Genomic DNA, 22,011 nt, shown 5'->3' with positions numbered 1-22,011 from the left:
GCATATTCATGCAGTCTGACAAGGTTTTAGTTTTTGTTGTTTGTTTGTGATTTTAAGCTCATAACTAGCATTTCTAAGTTTTCTTTTCCGAAATAAGACAAGTTTTATTGAACCCTCAATCTTGCATTCATACTTTATTTAAGTTTTGCATATATATTTTATTTCAGTTTTTCCTACATATTTGTTTATTAGTTTTGAATTAATATTTTTATAGTTTTGCATACATAGTTTATTTTAGTTTTTCGTACATTCGTACATATTTTTCAGCCAATCAAAACACCCGTTACATCTCATAAAACCCCGTAATTAAAAATTGGAGTTTGGATAGTTACGCCATTTGTAAACATGACACCATTTGCAAAGTAGAGTTTGGATAGTTACGCAAATTGTCAAACACGTTTTCAAACACTTCCTTATTTGTAAATACAATACCTCATTTGTAAACGCAATTTGCAAATACACACTTTTATGCTTTGATGTATCAAATTTTTTTGTTATTATATATATTTAGTCCGCGGTAACCCCAAGGAATGTTTTGCATATGGTCTTGATGTGGTAAACATTTGACCGAAGGTGCATGAAAATCCTTCCTGGGTTTAGGAGATGAAGATCGATCCGAAATCCAAGTCTCAAAAACTTTGACCTGTAGGTGTGACCCCGACCTTCAGCCGGCACACCTGGCATATAAGTTTATCTGGACTTGGTTAACAATTGATCCACGTTTAAGGACCTATTTAGATCTTTTATTGTGCATTATTGTAATACAACAGTCATTTCTATTTTTGAACCACCTCCCTCGTCCCGGGGGAGTGCGGGTTTAAAAGGACTCGTGTTTTGACGTTTGCGCTGTTGCGGGGCATAAGACAGGAATATCATTATCTGCGTATCATCAGCAGGGCGAAGATTTTACCAACGGTCGGCGTTATTCTCATGGGGTCGGTTTAAGTGATACATAATAGATGTAACGGATGTTTTAATGGGCTAAAAATATGTATGAAAAACAAAAATAAAATATGTACGAAAACAAGCTGTTGCTGCATCTGCTGCTACAATAAAGACGACCTAATATATAAGTTTGTCTCCCAAAAACTTTGAACGGAACTTTACAGGCGTTATCTTTACAATTCATAGTTGTCTATATCGCTAGCAAGTTCAGCTTAACCACACAAAATGCCCCCCCCCCCTCCAAACAGCTATAAATAGAAAAATCTAGTACAGCTTTCACGGATCAAACAGCTGGTGGGACTTCGACATTACTACGTACCTATCTGGGCATAACACGGGCACGTTCCGCTCCGCTGCACAAAATTGCTGTCATAGCAATAATAAATATAACTATCGCTTTCACAGGTGAAACTTCTGCTTTGATAAAATGAAGCTTCACCTGAGTGATCAGTACAATAACTGTACGCGTATTTGAATTCGCGGAAGCAAAATTTCGAGGACAGGTTCAATTTAGAGGTTTATACAAATATTCGTGCTATTTTGAATTTTTGAAGATGACTGCCGACAATCCTACATTCGCATAGACCGTTCAGATTTAAAAGATAAGGGTTATTACTTTTACAACATGTTAGAATGGTGTAAAATACGGTCGAATGCAGACCATGTTACGAATTAAAATACAATGCACTGATTTTTTCGCAAACAGCCTTCATTCGTTTAAAATAATTTATACTGAAATCATCGTGGAAGTCCTCATTTATTTTCAATACCTTGTGTCAAACAAAACGCCATTGAATAGACCTTTACAAAATTTTACTCCTGTATTTTTGCCTAAACTACACCTGTTGTTCTGTTAAAAATGACAGTTCTATTTTTCTTCAGTTTTTATAAACTTTCAGCATATTACACCTGTTTTTTTTTCTCAAAAATACACATGTTTTACATCTGTACTGTGAACGAAATATGTAAATTAACCGTATTTTTTCTACGGGTCTAAAATACAGTTGTATTGTTTTACAGCTCTTAAAAATACAGATGTAAAATTGTACAGGTCTAAAAATACACGTGTATAATTTTTCAGATCAAAAATACAGGTGCAAAATTTTACAGGGCAATAATACAGGTGTTCTTCTTGCTTAAGGGATGAAAAAACAGCCTAATGCAGATTTGGCGCAAATGACTGTTTCATTGTTGGTCAGAAATTTTGAGCATTTGTTGCTGTGTCTTTAAAAATAAGAAATGTTTAAGGGGAAAATGTCTTTTTAAAGCAAATACTGACAGGATTCGGGGGTACAAATAACAGACATTATACAATCACAATAGTTCACAATGTGACTTAGGTGAGTTGAAATATCACAGAAGTAACAAGGATCACTATCACTGAAGATGGGGATAACTAGAACCAATTTTCACTTTGTCTTAAATGGATTACTATTTCTTTTCATTTTGTTACAATCTTACACTTTTGATGATGCATTAATAAAATCGAAGTCATTGAAATTAGTAAATGAATAAAACTGCTGGCATCCTTTCATTAGAAGAAAAATTCCCAAATGCTAAAACTGTTTTTTTTTCAGTAAAAATTTATCATGACAAATTTGTGTATCTTTCACTGAGGTGCAGCCAGTTTTTACAATTATTATTGCCAAATTAAATATCTGCGTCTCTAGGTACTGAACGAAGCCTTTGCTTCTCAACTTGTCCCTGCGATTTTGATTTAGATCCCATTTGAAGCTCTTTCACACGAATCAAATAAGACATCAATAGTTTAACATTAAATGAATACTAAATGATAATCGTAATTTAAATGCTTTAATTTTGTACTAGTGTTATAAATGCACATATCGATTGCTGATAATTAATGAATACATGTATTAATTTTTCTACTTAATGCATTGTTTAAAAACAAATTGGGGCGTCCGTCGCCGAGTAGTTAAGGTCATTGACTTCAAACCACTTGCCCCTCAACCCTGTGGGTTCGAATCTAGACAGGGTCTTTGGATTCTTTCATGTGAGGAAGGTATCCAGCTATCTTACGAAACATCGGTGGTTCTACTCGCGTGCTCGTTCGTGCCTGAAATATTACACAGATGGGCACCTGAGGTCTTCATCTACCAGTAAAGCTGGAACATCACGATATTACTTATACTGTGTCGATCTGACGTAAAACCCAAACAAACAAACAAACAAAAACAAATTATTTGCTGAGCTGTTTTCTATTAGCTGTATAGGTAACTTAACTGACTATTATTATTATGGTGCAACGTACAAAGAGACTTTTTTAACCATGACTTTCTTTCAAAATTATTCTTATAATTTCAACTGTAATTTTGTTTTACCATGTCTGTTTTAGTCATTTGCTTTGTTTTCTGAGGAAACATCTCTCCTGGGGTGTGTACTGTGACCTTCAAGAACATATTTCATAGTTCATTATAAAAGCTATGGAAATAAATTATGGCCTAATAATTAGAAGTGCAATACAATCGTATTTAATATCAAGGGTAAATAGAATGTAAAATAGTATTGTTTAGAATAAAGTTGATAAAGATATTGACCATTATCAGATGGTATGTTGTGTAAAATCGCTGAAGGGTAGAGGGACTTTATATTTAATTAATTTATTTATGAGAAAGTATCAGGGATACAGGTTATTTATATTATAAACCTTTATGCCACAATATGATTAAGAGCCTCGACTCAATGTATGAGTTTATTACATACACAAACATTACAGAGTGAAGCATACCAAATTTCCAAACAAACTTGGGAGTATTGAATAAGTACCAGCTATTTGTTGTTTTTTGTTTTGGTTTTGTTGTCTTTTTTCATACAAAAAGTGTATTCTAAAACAAAACAGCAAGTAAATGCCTATGTGAACTGTTTCATATAATTTTGAATTAAATGATCATATACAATTTACATGTATATTCAAATTTAGATAGCAAGCATTCTTAGTTCAATGTTTCTTCTTAATATATGTTAAAAAATAAATCCATAGTGTAAATTGCATCAAAGATACTTAAATATTTAAATAAAAACAATTCTCTAGGCTTTTTTTAATAAAGTGTATTCTACATCTGAATGAATAATAAAACAGTAGTAGTTTTGGACTAAGATTTTTTCAGCACAAAGTATTTTCTCAATATTTTCTAAGTATTACAATTACATGTGTATATCTAAAGCACAGGTCCTGTTTAAAAAAAAAACACTTGTAAAATTGTTAAAATACAGTCAGTCAATATATCAAGAGTTTCAAGAGTTTATTCAGCATAAACATACAATATGTTCATTGCCATACATATGATATAATGTGCATGTAATATGACAAGAAAACAAACAAACAAACAACAAAAATAAAATACATTTGGTAACAATGAGAATAACCAAAACAAACACACACACAAACCTCAAAAAATATTTATGTATTTAAACAGTCAGATTTATTGATTATACGTATGTCGTTTACATGTAGCTAGGTATAAATACTTTGCCAGTTTATTTATAATACTTTTTTGGCTAGATGTCATAATATTTCTAAATTTCTGGATACTAGGCCAAGAACAGTAATAATTAGGAAGGCAACGATATCTTATTTCTCTATAAAAGGGACACACTAATAGAAAATGATACTCATTTTCAACAACATTCATGTTACAACGTAAACAGATTCGTTCAGATCTTGGAATATTCCTGTGTCTACCTTCCTCTATCAGTAATTTGTGAGCAGAACATCTAAATCGACATAAAGTAGTACGATAATTTAAATTACTAACACACAACAAATATTTTGCCGCAATATCTTCATTTTTAAATATGCAATAAGTTTCTAATTTAGGTAAACTGTTGATTTCACTTTGCCATTGTTGTAAGTATTGATCTTTTATTCGTGCCATTAAAATATTTAGTTGATCATTTGTAATATTTTGATTATTCCATAAAAACGGAAAACCTAACTCATTCAACAAATCTCGTACATCACTGGACCACTTGTTTAATAAAACATCATTATCATTTCTCATACTATAAATTCTATAAATAAGTTTGTCGTTATTCTTAAGAATTCTGTACCAAAATTTCAATATCCTTATCTTTCTATATACAATTAATGGAAATCTTCCTAATTCTCCATACACTGTTGTATTTAAAGTTTGTTGCCTTACACCTAACAACTGTTTCAAAAATTTCAAATGTACTCTTTCAATGTCAGGGGCTTTATGTAGCACCCATATTTCTGATCCATAATTTAATATAGGTAATGTCATGGTATCAAATAATTTTCATTTATCTGGTATCTCAAAATTAACTTTATCAAATAATGCATTTTAAGAAAACAAAGCTTTTAAAGCTTGATTAGCAAGCGATTTTTGTGCTTGATAAAAACGACCATTAGAAGAAAGCGTCACACCTAAGTATGTAAAAGTTCTCACAACTTCTAGTTTGTCACTATCATAGAATATATCATAATCTTGAGTTCTGTTTCCAGATTTACAAACCATGACTACAGTTTTATCAGTATTAACAGTAATATTCCATGCTTTACAATACATGTTCATGTTACTTAACAAATTATGTAGACCTTCAACAATATATGAAAATAAAACAGTGTCGTCAGCAAATAATAACATAAACATCTGTATTTCATCTAGACTGAAAATATCATCAGATTGAGTCAACATACAATTATAAATATCATTTATGAAAAATAAAAACATAAGAGGAGACTATGGCTCTCCTTGTTTCACGCCCATAAAATTTTGGAAATCATCTGTCAAAGAACCATTCACCCTTATACATGATCTAACGTTGTCATACATAATTCGTAACATGTTAACTATTTTTGAAGAAGCTCCATTTGTTATAAGTTTATACCAAACACCGTCCCTGTAAACAACATCAAACGCCTTTTTAAAATCAATAAAAGCTAAAAACAGTTTCTTTTTTCATTGTGTAATACTTTGTTTATCATAGAATTAAAAACAAAAATACAATCTATTGTACTTCTTCCTTTACGGAATCCAAATTGAACATCTGTCAATAAATTATTACTATCAGATGTATTACGTGTTTTTCCCCTGATTTGTTTGATAGTAAATTTAAACCGGTGATTTATCCGCAGATAATAATTGTTGGTTGATAGAATATTTTTCTTTTCTGTTGAGAATCATACTGTTTAAGAATCAAACGATTGTCGTCTTAAATATATATTATAATCCACCAAATGAAAAATTAATTAACTTGATAACAGTGGCCGTTAAGTGTCGAGATTACTAAAAAACATGCAATAAAGAGCGCAAACTGGTCGGCTCTCAAGGCCCTTACATGGACCGAAAACGACCGTTTCCTTTCTCGCTTTTCATAACACACAGAAAAATGGTTACGGTTATATGATCCGGAGACATTGAACACGCGACAATCTACTTTCAGAAGCAATGACGCTGGTGACTTTTTAAGTCACGAACGTCATTTTGTTTTACCATTATTGTGCGCTGGATTGCGTACCCCTTATTATTTATTATTTTTACAGAAAATGTAATGTAATTTGTAAACATACTGCGTTGATTGTTTCACTGTATATTAAAGATCTGTTACATTATTTGTCTCTAGTAAAATCGTGTTAGGAAATTAAAAAATTTGAACATTAGAGCTGCTGTCCACCAACTTTTTGAACAGCCCTCGTATAACACACTGATATACGATACATTATTCTATAGAAGCGAGAAAATATGACTATTTAGAAATTAGTGGTGTAGAGATTTCGCGTTAAACATGAATTCGCAAATCAAATGTCAATGCAAAGATCGCGTAAGTTAAAGTCTGCAAATATATATACACATAAAGTATATTGCAAGTCCACGAAGTTGGCACAAAGATCGACAGTAAACATTCAGCTGGACATTTGAGTAATCACTGTCGAGCTGGGATGTTAAGCGTGCAACATTCACATTTACATTCGTTTGTCTCTTTCTTGAAAGTGGAGTTTGGATGTGAAGCTGGCTAGCCATTGCGAAAAGCATTTTGCTCCATATTCGTTTGGTCGCCGTTTAAATGAGCTAGGATGTGAATCTGGCTAGACATTTATCAAAGATTCAGCACAACATTAGTTTTCTACCTCTTGTTTGAATGTCGACCTTGGATGTAAATTTTACTTTTGTTTGTTTGTTGTTTGGATTTTTACGGCACGTCAACACAACACTGATCATATCGTGCCGAATGTATGGAGGGTGATTTATGCCAAAATTACATCTTGCTTTCTTACGTTACATCGTGCTTTCTAACTTGTGCATCGTGCTTTCTAACTTGTACATTATGCATTCTGACATATACATCTTGCATTCTGACTTTTACATGTTGCTTTCTTACATGCACATTATGCTTTCTGCTGTGTGCGACTTGCTTAATTTTATGTTGATGTCGTTATTTAACGATCAATTATTATTCATTTGTTGATCTGGTATATTAATTCAATACATTAACCTGCAACTGATGTATTTGGGTCTATTTACTCAGCTTGAATGACGAATGTCATAAGGTAGAATGCGCATAGCCGAAAGCCGAATGCAGCAAGCATAATACAACGCGACATCTGGTGTAATAATATGTGACACCTAAATTATGCTAACAGGTGGCGCTACAGTTCTATTCTCGGTAAAGTCCGTATTGCGGTTCGGATTCAGTTTACCAAGTTACGTCCCTTTGTTTTAAAATTTCCATTTGCACTCATGGAGAAAATATACAAAACGATTTAACCAATTTTTATATATATTAATTAATGAAACTCTGTAGGTCAAATTATATTTCCAGCTGACAATGACAAGTTGCACATTTCCAAATCAATGGTTTTAGAATTTTTTTTTTCATCAACAAAATAATTATAAAATAGAACAGTTGTTCAACATTGTTCAAAGTGCTTGGGCCATAAAAAACTTCTTATTAAAATATTTCATCCTCTTGAAAAGTTCTTAAATTTTGACATGGCTTATTTCCAATACCTGTGACCATCCACAACATTTTTAATGTGTTTTTATTAATTAGGACATTTTCTTGCATATTTTCAAACTAATTTTGTACACACGTTAGATTTTTTAAATTCAACTTGTCAAAAAAATGTCTTTTTTCACTAAGTTGAAATTATTCACTAAGATGCTTTATGAATACGACCCAGGTTCTTGTTCACAGTGTCAGCTTTAAACTGAAGGAACTGCTATGTTATGATATAACAGGATGGCATTTATTTTGGTAATGACACTGTATATTCGGTAACGTAGATTTCAGATCTAATAATGTAACATATTGGCTGCATATTAACAACAAATGTCTTTAAAATATATCAAAATCTGTAAATTCTCTATCTAGAGGGACTTTCTAACCCAGGAAAATTCAAGGAAGTTAGGTACCTTGCTAATTTTCAGTTAATTTCTTAAATTTTTTAAAACATTCAACTTTTCACTTTCTTAATATTTGGAAAATTTATTGCTAAGCAGTCCTATATTCATCCCCATATAGGATGTCACGTATATTTCATTTTCTTCAAATGCAAGTAAAGGTTGAGAAAACAATTTTATTTTTTTGTAAAATAATGTATATTTATGGATATTATTTTAACATTATTATATATTGTAAGTTGGAGTAACGTATGTTTCACACTCGCTTATTTATGAACTTAATCACGGAATTGAAACTTACATGTAAAATCGACTTTTTTTTTATTTAGAAATCAAATGTACATCATTCTTTTGTCATAAAAATGCGATTTTATGTTTTTATATATGCACGTGTAAACAATATAAAGTTTGTTTGATAAAAATAACGTTTGTTTCACTGTGGTTACTTAAACAAGTTAAAACTCGACCAAAATTATCAAAATTTACTTACTAATGTCAAATAGAAGTTGATGTTGCTGTTATACGTGCTTTCTGACTTCAATTTCCCTTTTGATAAACTTACTTTAAAAAGTTGATAACATATGTTTCTGTAACGTATGTTTCATTTTTACATTGAAAGTGGGTTAAAAAATGACGCAAGACCGTTTAACCCGCCATAATTTGTGGTTAATATATCAGAGTTACACACATGTTAATTTTCTTTCTTGTTTGGATTCTTCTTTGAATGGATTGGCTCTTAAATAATGGTAACGTATGTTTCTTTTTAAAATGCTGTTGAAAAGATTTGAATAAAAAATGAAAATTTCCAAAATATAATGATATTTGAGAGGCTGCAAGCTTATTTTTTACTTATAATTATATATATGCTGTATTATTAAGCATGCATCGATTCAATTATGTAATTTCGGTTCCACTTTGTCACAATTTATTTATATGCATTTGGCGACATTTGATCATCCATTATATCAATGAGATTTTAACAGTCAAATATAATTTTTACCAATAATCAAAGTTCATATACACACAGCAATGACTAATTGCACATGTTTCGTTTATTCTGGAACATATTTTTCTGAGACACAATTTCAAAGTTGAAAATTCTAGGTGGCGACAGTAACGTATGTTACATTTTAGGGCATTAATGGTACTTGTAAAAGAAAAACAACACATAGAAATGTAAAACTGAGAGTGTCCCTATTAGACAAAGTGGCAGCCACCTTTCTAACGACATTTTGACCTCAAGACAAACCTTCGTATAAGAGCTACCCAGTGGAACATCAAATGCTGTGTCTTATTGAGAATGAGCGTGGAATGTGAATATACCTAGACATTCAGCAAACATTCAGCTCGACATTCGTTTTTGTCTGACATGAATCTCTAGCCGGGATTTGAAGCTGGCTAGACATTAAGCATAACATTCAGCTCCACATTCGTATGCTGCCTCTTTTTTAAATGTCGAGCTGGGAAGTAAAGTTTGCTAGCCATTCAGCACAACAGTCAGGTGAACATTCGTTTTTATGCCCCCGGGCATATAGTAATTGAAACGTCCATCTGTCCATCTGTCCGTACGATGTTAACCTAGAACGGAAAGTTTGATTTTTCTTAAGTTCTACCTGTACCAATGGCTTCATAATTTACACACTTACTAATCCATACAAAGAATATGATCTGGGCAAGTTACATAACTATGGCTTCCATTTGCACCATGTAATGGCCCTTTTCAGCACTTAGAAAATGAATAATGGTTAACCTAAACCGGCAAGTTGGAAATATCTTATGGTCTATCTGAAGTAATGGCTTAATAATTTTCACACTTACTTATCAATAAAATGTAAATGATATTGGCAATACCAAGTTATATAAATGTGCCATCCATTTTCCCAGTAATTTCCCTTTTCATCACTTTGAAAATAGGGCCTTGTATGGTTAACCTATTCCGCCAAGTTGGATTTATCAAAACATTTCACATAATTACTTAATCTATTTAATGATATCTTTCATATTTGGTAAGTGGATACCTTAAACGGTCCTCTAATTTATTGTGGCGTAAGGCGTCTCTAGGTCAAGGTCAAGGGCACTTGTGTAACAAATAAAACTAAACATTTATGCTCATACAGCTTTTATTTTTAAGTAAATGTCTTTCATGTTTATAATAGTCATACCAAGGGAGGTCCTCTGTCTTTTCCTGTTGTAAGGGGTCATTTGGATCAAGGTCACCAATGTCAAAAATGTATTTTTACACTTTTACAGGTGTATTATCCTTATTCTATTGACAAATGTCTTGCATATTTTGTAGGAACATAAAATTGAGGTATTCTCATTTGGATGGAGGTAGGGGTCAGTTGGGTCAAGGTCACCAGTGCTAAAATAGATTTTTACACTTTTGCCCATACAGCATTTATATATTGACATATTTATTTCATATTTGGTACGAAAATTAGTTGCATAATATTCTTCCTTTGGATGGAGTTAGGGGTCAGTTGGGTCAAGGTCACCAGTGCTAAAAATAGATTTTTTACACTTTTGACAATACAACCTTTATTTTAAATATTACTGACAAGAATCTGAGTCGGGGGCATTTGTGTTTAACAAAAACGTTCTTGTTTTAAATGTCGAACTGGGTTTAAGGCCGACTCGAGAATCGATTTCTGTCCCGTTTAGAATGCCGAGCTGTGATGTGAAACTAGCAAGATATTAAACGAACATTCAGCTCGACATTCTGTTTTTTGTTTCTTTTTGAATGTCGGGCTCGTTTGTAAAGCTGGCTAGACATTGTGCAATTATTCAGTTTAACATTCAAATGTTTGTCTCTGTTTGACTGTCAAGATGGGATGTGCAGCTGGCTAGACATACATTCAGCAAACATTCAGCTCGACAGTCGGTGTCTCTGTTTTAATGTCGATCTTAGATGTGAAACTAGCTAGACATACAATACAACTTTCAGTTCTGTTTCATATGGCGTGCATATCAGTGCCATGTTCCGCTTCGCTACACAAAATAACGGCCATAGCTATAAATATATAAAAACTGTCCATTTTAAATAGGTCAAACTGCTGGCAGGATTTCTACAAAAATTTGATAAGTACCATACTTAGTTCTGGGAGACATATATTTTTGTGACAAAAACCTTGAACAGGTTTTTTCTCTTTTTTATACTAGGTAAGTTACCAATAATTATGAATTGTCCTGAACATCGCTTATATTTGAGTACATCTAAATCCGAAAGTAGAGTTGTGTTAACTGAGAACTTAACATCAATAGTAGCCTATGATGGTGATGGTAACAAGTTAAAGGTTCGTAAACTATTTACCTTTGTATCTTTATATCTATCCAAATGCTTTTCTTGGTTGGATTTTACGTCGCATTAACACAGTAGATGTTATATGGCGAATTTCTAGCTGGTGGAGAAAGACTTCAGGTGGTCCATCTGTGCATTATTTTAGGCACTAGCGAACACCTGAACAGAACCACAGGCGTTGTGTTACCAAGCTTCGCCACATGAAAGTATTTTCAAGTCCGTCTTGTGATTTTGTATGTGCGTTGATATTCCATAACATCCTTTACATTTTTTCGAGCCCGCTTGTAGTGAGCTCGACTCCTCTTGTGGTGAGATCGACAATTTTTTCACTTTTGCCGAACAGTTTGTGCATCTTTCGGTCTTTATCTTTCTCATTCTTTGAAGGATCACAAAAAAAATTATTACAAATATTCACAATGATGAAATGATGTGTCGCACAGAAAATTCAGGCGAAAAATTCTGATATCTGTCGCAAAGGTCATGGTTCTACATCAGCACTCAGGGTCTAAAGTCAAATAACAATTGAAGACATTCATGTGTGAGTATAACTTCTATATACATGGATGGATTTTGAAATAACTTAGCTCAAAAAACTCCTTGTTGAATTCTCTTGCGAAAGGTGAATGTCAAGGTCATACTAGATCAGAGGTCAAATAAAAATATTAAGATTGCTCTAATGTATTATGTTTAGTGGCCATAGGATTTTAAATCGAGTCTGCTTGTGGCAACTTCGACATGTGTAGTTGTAAAAATGACTGTTCAGTGTCTGTGTGTGCGTGCGAACGAACTTTTCCATGCCATAAATTCTTCGTGTTTTGAGGAACTTTCAAAGGAAATGAATTGATTTTTTCGGCACAAATGTTCATCATGAGACGTCTTGTCTTGTACAATAACCAGGCCATCGGGTCTAAGGTCAACGTCACCTAAAATGATGCAATGTCAAGATTTTTGAATTTGTTATAAAGAGGAAGTGTTGCGCATATATGACCTATATATATATATTTCTCCTTGATCTGAAGCTTATAGAAACAGGTTTGAATTAAAATTAGCGGACTTGACATTCTGGCCGTGGGCATGTTTGGTTTTCAGTATCAGTACGAAAAATTATCCATGTAGCACTTTTAGAGTCATGAACTGACTTTTGCGTTCTGTATTGATTTCTAAATATATGAAATCTTAAGTCCAAATATTTAAGGATAATTTTATTTCTAATGCCGTTAAAGATACCCTCATGACTTTGTGAATTTGAGCTCGATTGAGGAGAAAACTTAACAACTAATTTTGATAACCTTTGAGATTTCTTTATGAAAGTAATTAGTACTTGCAGTATATTAAGAAACATTGCCGTTGCCGAAGTAGGGCTCTTACACACACTCACTTGGGGTTGAGAGGCAGATTCCATAAACATGAAGCCAACGTTTCCTTCTTTAAATGATAAAAAATTCAGATACGTTACATAATTCATTACAGGTACATTATGGGCCTACTTCTCTCCCACATTGTTACTGTCCTACACTGGCATCAAGGGATAGACCTGTAAAAGCGTATGCCATTGATTCGGCTTATAATTTCGTGTCATGTTCATTTGGAGTATTTCTTCTTGGTAAGTATAGAGTATTTTTTATAAATTGAGAACTGATTAAATATTTTATTTTCTTCACTATTGTTTTATTTGGTTAAGCGTGGGGGATGTTGCGCTTATTCAGTATCCCTAATGTACAGACTCAATAAAAACCGAGTCTGCGGTTTTGATCTAATTTTGTTGTGATTAATGCTTCAGAGGGGGCACATAATTTCCAGACTTTGATACTTCACAACAGCAGGTGTCAAGTGCCGTGTGGCAGTTGTAAAAAGTTTCCCCGTACTTCACTTCAGTGTAGTTATATTTTTCTGGTCCTCCGGGATCATTGATACCAGCACTTTTGCGTGTTGAGAGTTGGGTCCTGCTCGGGCTGGTGCTGGGGGCGTGGGGTATGTTGGACTTCTTCAGTATCCCTCATGTACATACTTAATCTAACCGAGTCTGCGCTTTTCATCTAATTATGTTGCGACTAATGCTTCCGAGGGTCAATTTGTTTCAAAAATTCTTTACAGGTATTTTACAATACTGCACGTTTGTAACGTCGTTTTTTATTGGATAATCGTGACGTTTATATGAATTTATAGAAAAGGATACTGTCAATTTACAAAGAAATGTGTAAAAAAGATTCTTGCTGTTATATTACAAATGTGTGACAGGTTATTTATGGCCGTATGTAAACGGTTGTTTGCATAATGACCCTCGACTATCGGCCCAGGTTATATTTCAAAATACCCGTTTGTATAGGGCATATTACCTGTTAAAATTCTTTATAACTTATGATATACCTGTAATTACATAGGTTTTTACATTTATTGCACGTGCACGACTCGACAGAAAAAAGAATTGTATCACGTTCGTGCAGTTTGACTAGACTCTATAATTTTGGCTAACGTTAAAGAATTGAGCTTGATATCATTAAAATTGATAATGGGCACTTCGCAATGGAATGAACGTCAATTTGGTAGGTAGTTGCATATTCAAATGTCCAACTACCTACTAGTTGGTTATTAGTTATTCGTGATTCCCAACATTTTAAAAGCTGGTATTTGGTATTTCGATCCAGTATTAACAAATCATACATTTTTAAACACAGCATGAAGGATGTGACCTTGTTGTTGATTGGCGCGAATCCCCAAATACCTACCAGAAGGTAATTGGATATTCGAACTTACAATGTTTTCACCTGCAAACAGAAAGTTTTTTTCAGGAATACATATAACATATAAAGCAAGATGGATGTGTTCTTCAACATCAAAACACGTAGTCTGCCTATGTCCACCAGTGGACACAGCTGGTTATTCGCATGAATTCCTTACTGCGTACAAGTAGGTAGTTGGTAATTCGAACTTAATATGTTTCACCCTGAAATAGGAAAGAATTTTTCCGGAATAAATATAAGTGATATATAGCAAGATAGATGTGTTCTTCAATATTGATACACCCTGTCACCATTTGACCACCAGGGGACTCTGTTATATTCCTCTGGAAACAGACAGTATTTTTTCTGAAACAAATTTTAAAGATAAGTTAAAAGATAATTTATGTATTTTCTATAATATGGTAACAGCCCCTTCACCATTATTCGCCCAGGGAACTCAGTTGGATATTACCAATCGGAATCTTTAACCAGCGGCTAGCTATCCAGTGGATAAAATTTCATTGTTCGGCAGTTGGATAGCACCTTGGCTACCTTGGTTAAGTATCACAATGCAACAGGACTGGTTAGTGATTCTGGAAACAAAATGGCTGATTTATTGGTAAAAAATAAAGTTTTTTTTTCAGACAGCAAGCTCCCCCCCCCCCAAAAAAAAAAACAAGAATAAAGATCAACAAGGCAAAGGCAACGTTCACAGGACGCGGTCCCCGACACACTAAAAAACCAGATTTATTATGCATGTTTTGTGCTTTCATGTTTTTTGGAAAAAAGCAAAAAGTATATCAAAGGCCTTAAAGTGTCGATAGATCTATTTTTTCCCATAGACACACATAGGAAAACATTCAAAAACATTTTTATTTCCAAATTTTGAATTGAAATTACTTCCATTAGATGGGTAATGTTCTAACTAAGAAAATGAGTACTGCGACTTGTATGTTTTATTTAAGAATAAGACAGTTATGACTAAATTTTCTGAAGTACAACAACAAGAAGTTTAGATTGAAAAGGGGTTCTACAAGCACTTTTTCAGAAATGTTTTAATTTAATCCCATGCATTTCATATGAAATATTCTAGTTAGGTAAAATAAACATATATTTGTAAGAAAAATTTGATTTCAAAGAAGTTTTAATGATTTTTACTGTTATAATGATAATAATTAAACACATAAGGACATTATACGGTGGTCATTGACTGGTTAAAGTTAACCACTGGAGACAATAAAACGCATTTTATCCGTTATATAACTTTTGAACAACAAAAAAAAAACAGACAAATTTAAGCCAGTGAATAATGATTTTATCCGTTGGTTATCACTAACCAATGTATTGAACAACCGGGTCCGGAAGGTAGTTTGAAATTCGAACTTAGCGTGTTTCACTCTGAAAAAAAAGAACTAAAATTCGGTATAAATTTAATGGATATTTATATACCAAGATAAATGTGTTCTCCAACATAGATACACCCTGTCTTTAAGCAAGGGACTCGGTTGGTTATTTTCGTTGTAAAAGGTAGTTCGGATATTGCACATATTTGTCGTAAACAATAACTTAAAGTTTCTCTGTAACAAGTGGTACGGTTATAGAACGAGAAATGTCTATTCTATAAAATGGTAACACCCCTTCACAATAAATCGACCAGGGGACTCAGTTGGTTATTCGCATGAATCCCTAACTAACTACCAGAAGGTTTGAAATTCGAGCTTAGCCTGTTATACCCTGAAGGAAAAGAAGAAAATATGTTTCGGTATAAATATAATGGATGGATATGTATAAACAAAGATAAATGTGTTCGCCAACATAGATACACACTTTCTTTGAGCAAGGAACTCAATTTGTTATTCTTGCGAAACCCAAACTACACACCGAACTTCTCCACATAACAGAAATATTTTTTCCAAATATATTTTTGGATATAATACAAAATAGACATCACCCTATCTCGGTATGTCTTTGGTTTTAGCATAAGTTAGCCAGTGTCTTTGAATAACAAGTATACTGTAACCATCTATAATGGATAATGGGTTAAGGCCAAACCCTTTATTATTATTTTATTGACTTCTTTTTTTTTGGTATAGTAGTGATTCCGTACAGAAATCTGGTTGCAATGACAACACAAACGAATTATAAGAATTAATTTACAATATCTTCTTGTAAAGACCCATATGGTCTAGAGCTTAGACATTTTGCATAATATGTTCAAATTAAAGCCTTGGGGTCAAAATAAGTCCTGCCCAGGGGTCAATGATTTTCACTATGCATATAGTAAAAACTTAAAAATCTTCTTGTCTGAAGAAACAGGGCTTAGACCTTTGATATTTGGTATATGATATTATCTTTGTTCTCTACAAATGCTGTTCAACTTTTGCCTCTAGTGTCATATTTAGCCCGGATCTATGGGTTCAAAGCTTTACCTTATATGTATAATGGTAAAGAACTTTAAAAATCATCTCAGAATTGACAAAAGGTAGAGATTAGATATTTGCATGAAACATTGTGTAGTGGACCTCCACCATGATTGTTCAAATTAATGCCATGTGATCAAAATTGCCCCACGCACCTGGTGTCATTGATTGTCACTATTTACAGTAAAACTTATGAAATTCTCTTGTCTGAAGGTACAAGACTTAACGGTTTGATACTTTGTATATAATATCATCAAAAGGTCATCTTCAAAAATTAGGCCAGTCGCGGGGGTTGATAGGTTTTCCATTTACATGTATGTTTGATAGTACGAGTAAATGGAAAAAACTTCCTCTCTGAATTGACAAAGGCTAGAGGTTAGATATTTTGCATGAAACATTTGTTTTAAACTATATCAAATTAAAGCCCTGGAGTTATAATTTGCCCCTCCCCGGGGTTATTGATGTGCACTATGTACATACAGGAAAAACTTCTCGTTTGAAATAACAAGTCTTAAAGTTTAAATATTGGGTATATTATATAACCTTATAGGTCTTTTACCAAATGTGTTCAAGTTTTGCCCCTGGTTACAAAATTGGCCCTGCCCCGGACCCAGAGGTTTTCCTTATATGCATATGGTAAAAACTAAAAAAAATTATTCTTCTCAGAATGGAAAGGCCTAAAGATTAGACATTTTTGCATTAACCATTATGTACTTGACCTCTACCAATATTGTACAAATTATAGCTCTGGGATCAAAATTGACCCTGCTTTGGTGTCATTGATTTTTATGATGTAGATTTATTGGAACAGGAACTAAAACAAATGTTTCTGAATAACTACATTGTTTGGTGGACCTGTGTGGAGGTTGTTAACATAAAGCCCTTAGGTCAAAATTTTGCCCTGCCAAAGTTGACAGTGACATTCTCTCTCGTCCTTTGATGTACAGCCATGGAATTTAAACCATGTCCTAAGTTTGAGATGTAAAATTGAATTTTAATATCAGATGATCTAGATTTTGACATGTGACCTCATTGCTTGTCTTTTGATGTACATGTATGAAATTTTGACCATGTGCAGTTTTAGATAAAAAATGAACTTTGATATCAGCTGACGTAGATTTTGATGATATGAACTACTTTCTGGTTAATTGATGTAGAGCGATGAAATTTAAACCATGTGCGCAGATTACGATGTAAATTTAACCTCAATATCAGCTGACCTAGAGTTTGAAAAAGACCAAATGCATTATGGCAAAGTTCAATTGTATAGAAACAAAAAACTGTTCTGTTCCTACATAACTATTGAATGTTGTATTAATGCGGTGTAATAGCATTTTTCACAAATACAATCTTTATACAATTATGTTTTCGGTTGTATGCACTCTATATGGAATTTATCGGTAAATATTGGTATACCCCCCCCAAAAAAAAAAAAAACAAACAAAAACAACAAAAAACAAAAACAAACAAACAAAAATAAACAATAAGACAATAAAAACCAATATACATTTTTAATTTGGAATGCTGTTAATTTTGCATTTCTAAAGGGGCAGATAATCCTTAAAGCCTTCTGTGGAAGATTAGTTTCATTTTTCAATTTAAGTAAATCTAATTAACTATCTAAGTATAAACATGAATTTTAAAAATAAATGTAAACTTAAAAGTAGAAATTACAACAAAGCAATTGTGTCTAAGCTAGATAATGCTATTAAAAATTCAAAGGCCTTTTCCCAAGAATTAAAGCTGCCGACTGGCAGGGCTAGGATTGAGTCTAATATTTCAACCAACGAGTGGTATCAACAATTGAGTAATTTATGTTCTAAAGTTGAATCAGTTAACATTATTGTGTTGAGTTGAATGAGGATTATGAAACATTAGATGATAAAGAGCAAAATATATTCAATTCAGTAATACAAGACCAGGAAATAGATGAAGATGTTAACAATTTGAAGATTGGTAAAGCTTCAGGTAGAAACCTCATTACTCAACAATTGGTATATGGCGGTACTGTTTTATTGCCATATATTCGCAGACCTTTTAATATATTATTTGTAAATGTTGTTTTCCGGACAAATGGACGGACATAATACTTATTCCAATATTTATGAAGGGCACACTAACACATCAAACTATAGGGGGTTGCTTAAATAGATGTTTTAGTAATGTTTATAATATTTATATCTCTATCATAACTAGACGATTGACTTTTTATGTTACAGCTTATGCAAATCTGTGAATGTCAAGCTGGATTTAGAACTGGATAAAGGACTGTCGACAATGCATTTATTTTATATTATGTTAACAGTTAATGTTTAAGAAGATAAGAGTGGGTAATTTTAGTGTGTCCAATTCGGCATCGAAGAAGAACTGTTTGATCACGGCGGTTTGACAGAGATAGAGATGGTGACATATCAAGAGATGGGTTTATATCGTGTAGTTTATTAAAAACGGCATTGTCCCAATTTGCTTTCCATTCAGATGATACGAGTTTATTTATAGCCGGTCTAAAATCACAAGCAGGTAACAATAAGTCAGTTTTTTTAATTTTCAACCCCCCATCCAGTTCGATGTTTATGTGGTTCATAATATACCTTGCTTTGATATACATGTATAGCTCTCTTTTATATTTATATTCTGTATTTAATCTAATATCCCTTTTAAGTTTAATCGAACCATATAAATAACTAAAATAATACCCCCGTAAGATATCCGTAATGTGCCCCTGATCCCCTTAGTTAACTTAGAAATATATAATCTACACATATATAAACATATAAATATATAAAAAAAACTTTATTCAGCTATGAAAGGTATGCTGTAGTGCCACTTCCCTCAAGTAAATTATAAACTTCATAACTGATAGAATTATAAACTGAAGTATAATATCTCTTACTTAAGTATCACCTATGTATTTATATAAATCTATAAAAAAGCCAGATTAATTGGTACCAAGTTTGTATACTTATATCCCTTGCCATCTGTACAATTTCAATTGATTGAAATTTTATTTTTCCTACAATTTTAATTTTCCTATAATAACAATTTTATGCTTCAAAGGTAAATAAATTCACTGAAAAAAGAATAATACTTAACACCTCATGAAAAGTAATGGATTAGAAAATTCAATACAAATAAACTTTATTAATTAGAAGCTATATTTAGATGACTTAAAGAAGAAGGCCCCAACAAATTCCAATAAAAAATAAAAAAGTTATAGCAAACTCCTGATGAACCCCAAACACAAACAAAAAAACACTAAATACACTACATCACTAAAATGTTTTTTACACAATTATAATCTCCTAGGAAATGAAACAAAATTGAAAGTGAAACATTAATCTATTATATAACTTAACAAACATGTCTAATTAAAATAAGAATATCCCAACAAATTTCATTGATAATTAGAAACTTTATGGCTAATTTCCTTTCATGTCTAACTATCAGAGTTTACACACTAAATCATTAAAAAGTGGTAAGAACCTGATTATAACTAGGAACTGAAACAAAGTTAGTAAAGCAAAATAATATTATAAAATTAGGTAACAAATGCATCTAATTGACTAAAAATAAGAAAATCCCATCACATTTCATTGAAAACTAAAAAAAGTTAAGGTAAATTTCCTATGACGCCTAACTATCCAAGGTAATATATTAAATCATTAAAAATTGGGTAATTTTACATAATTATTACCTCCTTGCATGCATGAAAGGATTTTAATTAAGATTATTAAAATGTCACATGAATGATAAGACATTTTCCGAAAATGGATTGTCAAAACATTATATTGAGTCCTCCACGTTGACATTAAACAGTCCCAATGGCAAAACATGTAGGAGCTTGCAGACCACGAGACAGGCTGGTATGTACCAAAACAGAGACAGACCGGAGGTCGAGACAGGGTGAACCGCATAGGCAGTGATGTTCAGCTCCCCCACTCAGTAAGGAAGTGCACTCATGGTCCTGGTCTTCAATTACCTCATTTGTTTATTTGGAGTAGTGGTGACGGGAAAATTTACTGGCATAGTGTATGGTATCACAAAAAGCACAGCCTGTAATAAAAGTCCGTGCAAAAAGAAACTATAAACTGAATAAAAGAAATTTATTAATGTCTTCATAGTAAACATTAAAATGAAGATATTGGGCATTTAATCTTGATATATAGCATATTATGCGCTAAATACTTTCTGATTCACTCTTTAGGTAAATCCACATGCTTTTAACGTGATTCAACAATCTTTAAATTCCCACACTTCTCCCCACCTAGCTCCACGAGGTTGACCATACCATGCAAATAACCTCATTTTGTTTGATTACAGCTAAGAATGAAAACTATAAGTTTGTATTAAATGTTGAAAAAGCTTTATTAAATTGCATAAGGTTTGAGTGAACACATCAACAATGTAATTGTCATCTTATTGTTTTGGAAATTTGTTGGACTGCCGTCTGATGAATGTAGATGTTACGGTGGCATATGGCGATTCACCTGTGTGTGTGTGTGGGTGCATGTGTGCGCCTATGTGTGTGCATGTGTGTGTGTTTTAAAGATAATATAATGATCTTAAAACACATTCTTGTGAAAAACATATTGCTCTTGCCTAATTTCAACCAAACTTGGCATGATTGTTCCATTGGTGAAGGGCTTGCAAAGTTGTTCAAAGAATTCCATAAGGCCTCGAGCATAGAAGATATTTTGCATAAGGCATTTTCTGGTAGACCTCCACCAAGAGTTTTTACATTTTACAACTGGGGTCAAAATTGGCCCCGCCCTTGTAGTATAGACTTGAAATGTTTCTCCTTTTAATTGTCGAAGGCTAGAGGTTAGATATTTGTCATGAAACGTTGTGCAGTGAAACTCTACCAAGATTGTTAAATTGATAGTCCTTGAGTCCAAATTGGCCTTTTTGTATGATTATAGTATTTATTTTAATCTACTTGTCTAAAGGTTAAAGGCTTAGAGCTTAGATACTTGATATGCAATATCATCAGTAGGTCCTCTACCAAAGTTGTTCGAATGTTGGCACTAGAATGAATTGGTCCCAGGATGTCATAGGTTTTCCTGATACGTATTTATGGTAAAAACTTTAAAAGAATCTCTCCTTTGAATATACAAAGGCTAGACGTTAGATAGTTGGCATGAAACCTTTGTTCAAATTATAGTCCTGGGGTCAAAACTTGCTGCGCCAGGTGGTCAAAGGTTTTATTTATATGTATATAGTAACTAGAACTCCGCGAGTCGGATGTG

At 32.9% G+C, this 22,011-nt stretch overlaps 1 protein-coding gene across 1 annotated transcript in view; it reads left to right on the top strand.

Moving 5' to 3' along the window:
• The window catches only part of LOC132740145 (uncharacterized), a 40,605-nt gene that overhangs the window by 6,821 nt on the left and 11,773 nt on the right, over window positions 1-22,011 (top strand). Inside the window, exons 6-7 of the mRNA XM_060727998.1 lie at window positions 11,487-11,620; window positions 13,096-13,228. Of these exons, the coding sequence (XP_060583981.1) occupies window positions 11,487-11,620; window positions 13,096-13,228 (267 nt within the window). The remainder of the gene's footprint in view (window positions 1-11,486; window positions 11,621-13,095; window positions 13,229-22,011) is intronic.

The sequence above is a fragment of the Ruditapes philippinarum genome, unplaced genomic scaffold (assembly GCF_026571515.1).
Source record: "Ruditapes philippinarum isolate M1 unplaced genomic scaffold, ASM2657151v2 ctg2496_1_1_1_1, whole genome shotgun sequence".
Lineage (NCBI taxonomy): Eukaryota > Metazoa > Mollusca > Bivalvia > Venerida > Veneridae > Ruditapes > Ruditapes philippinarum.
This window is presented reverse-complemented; position numbering and strand designations above follow the sequence as displayed.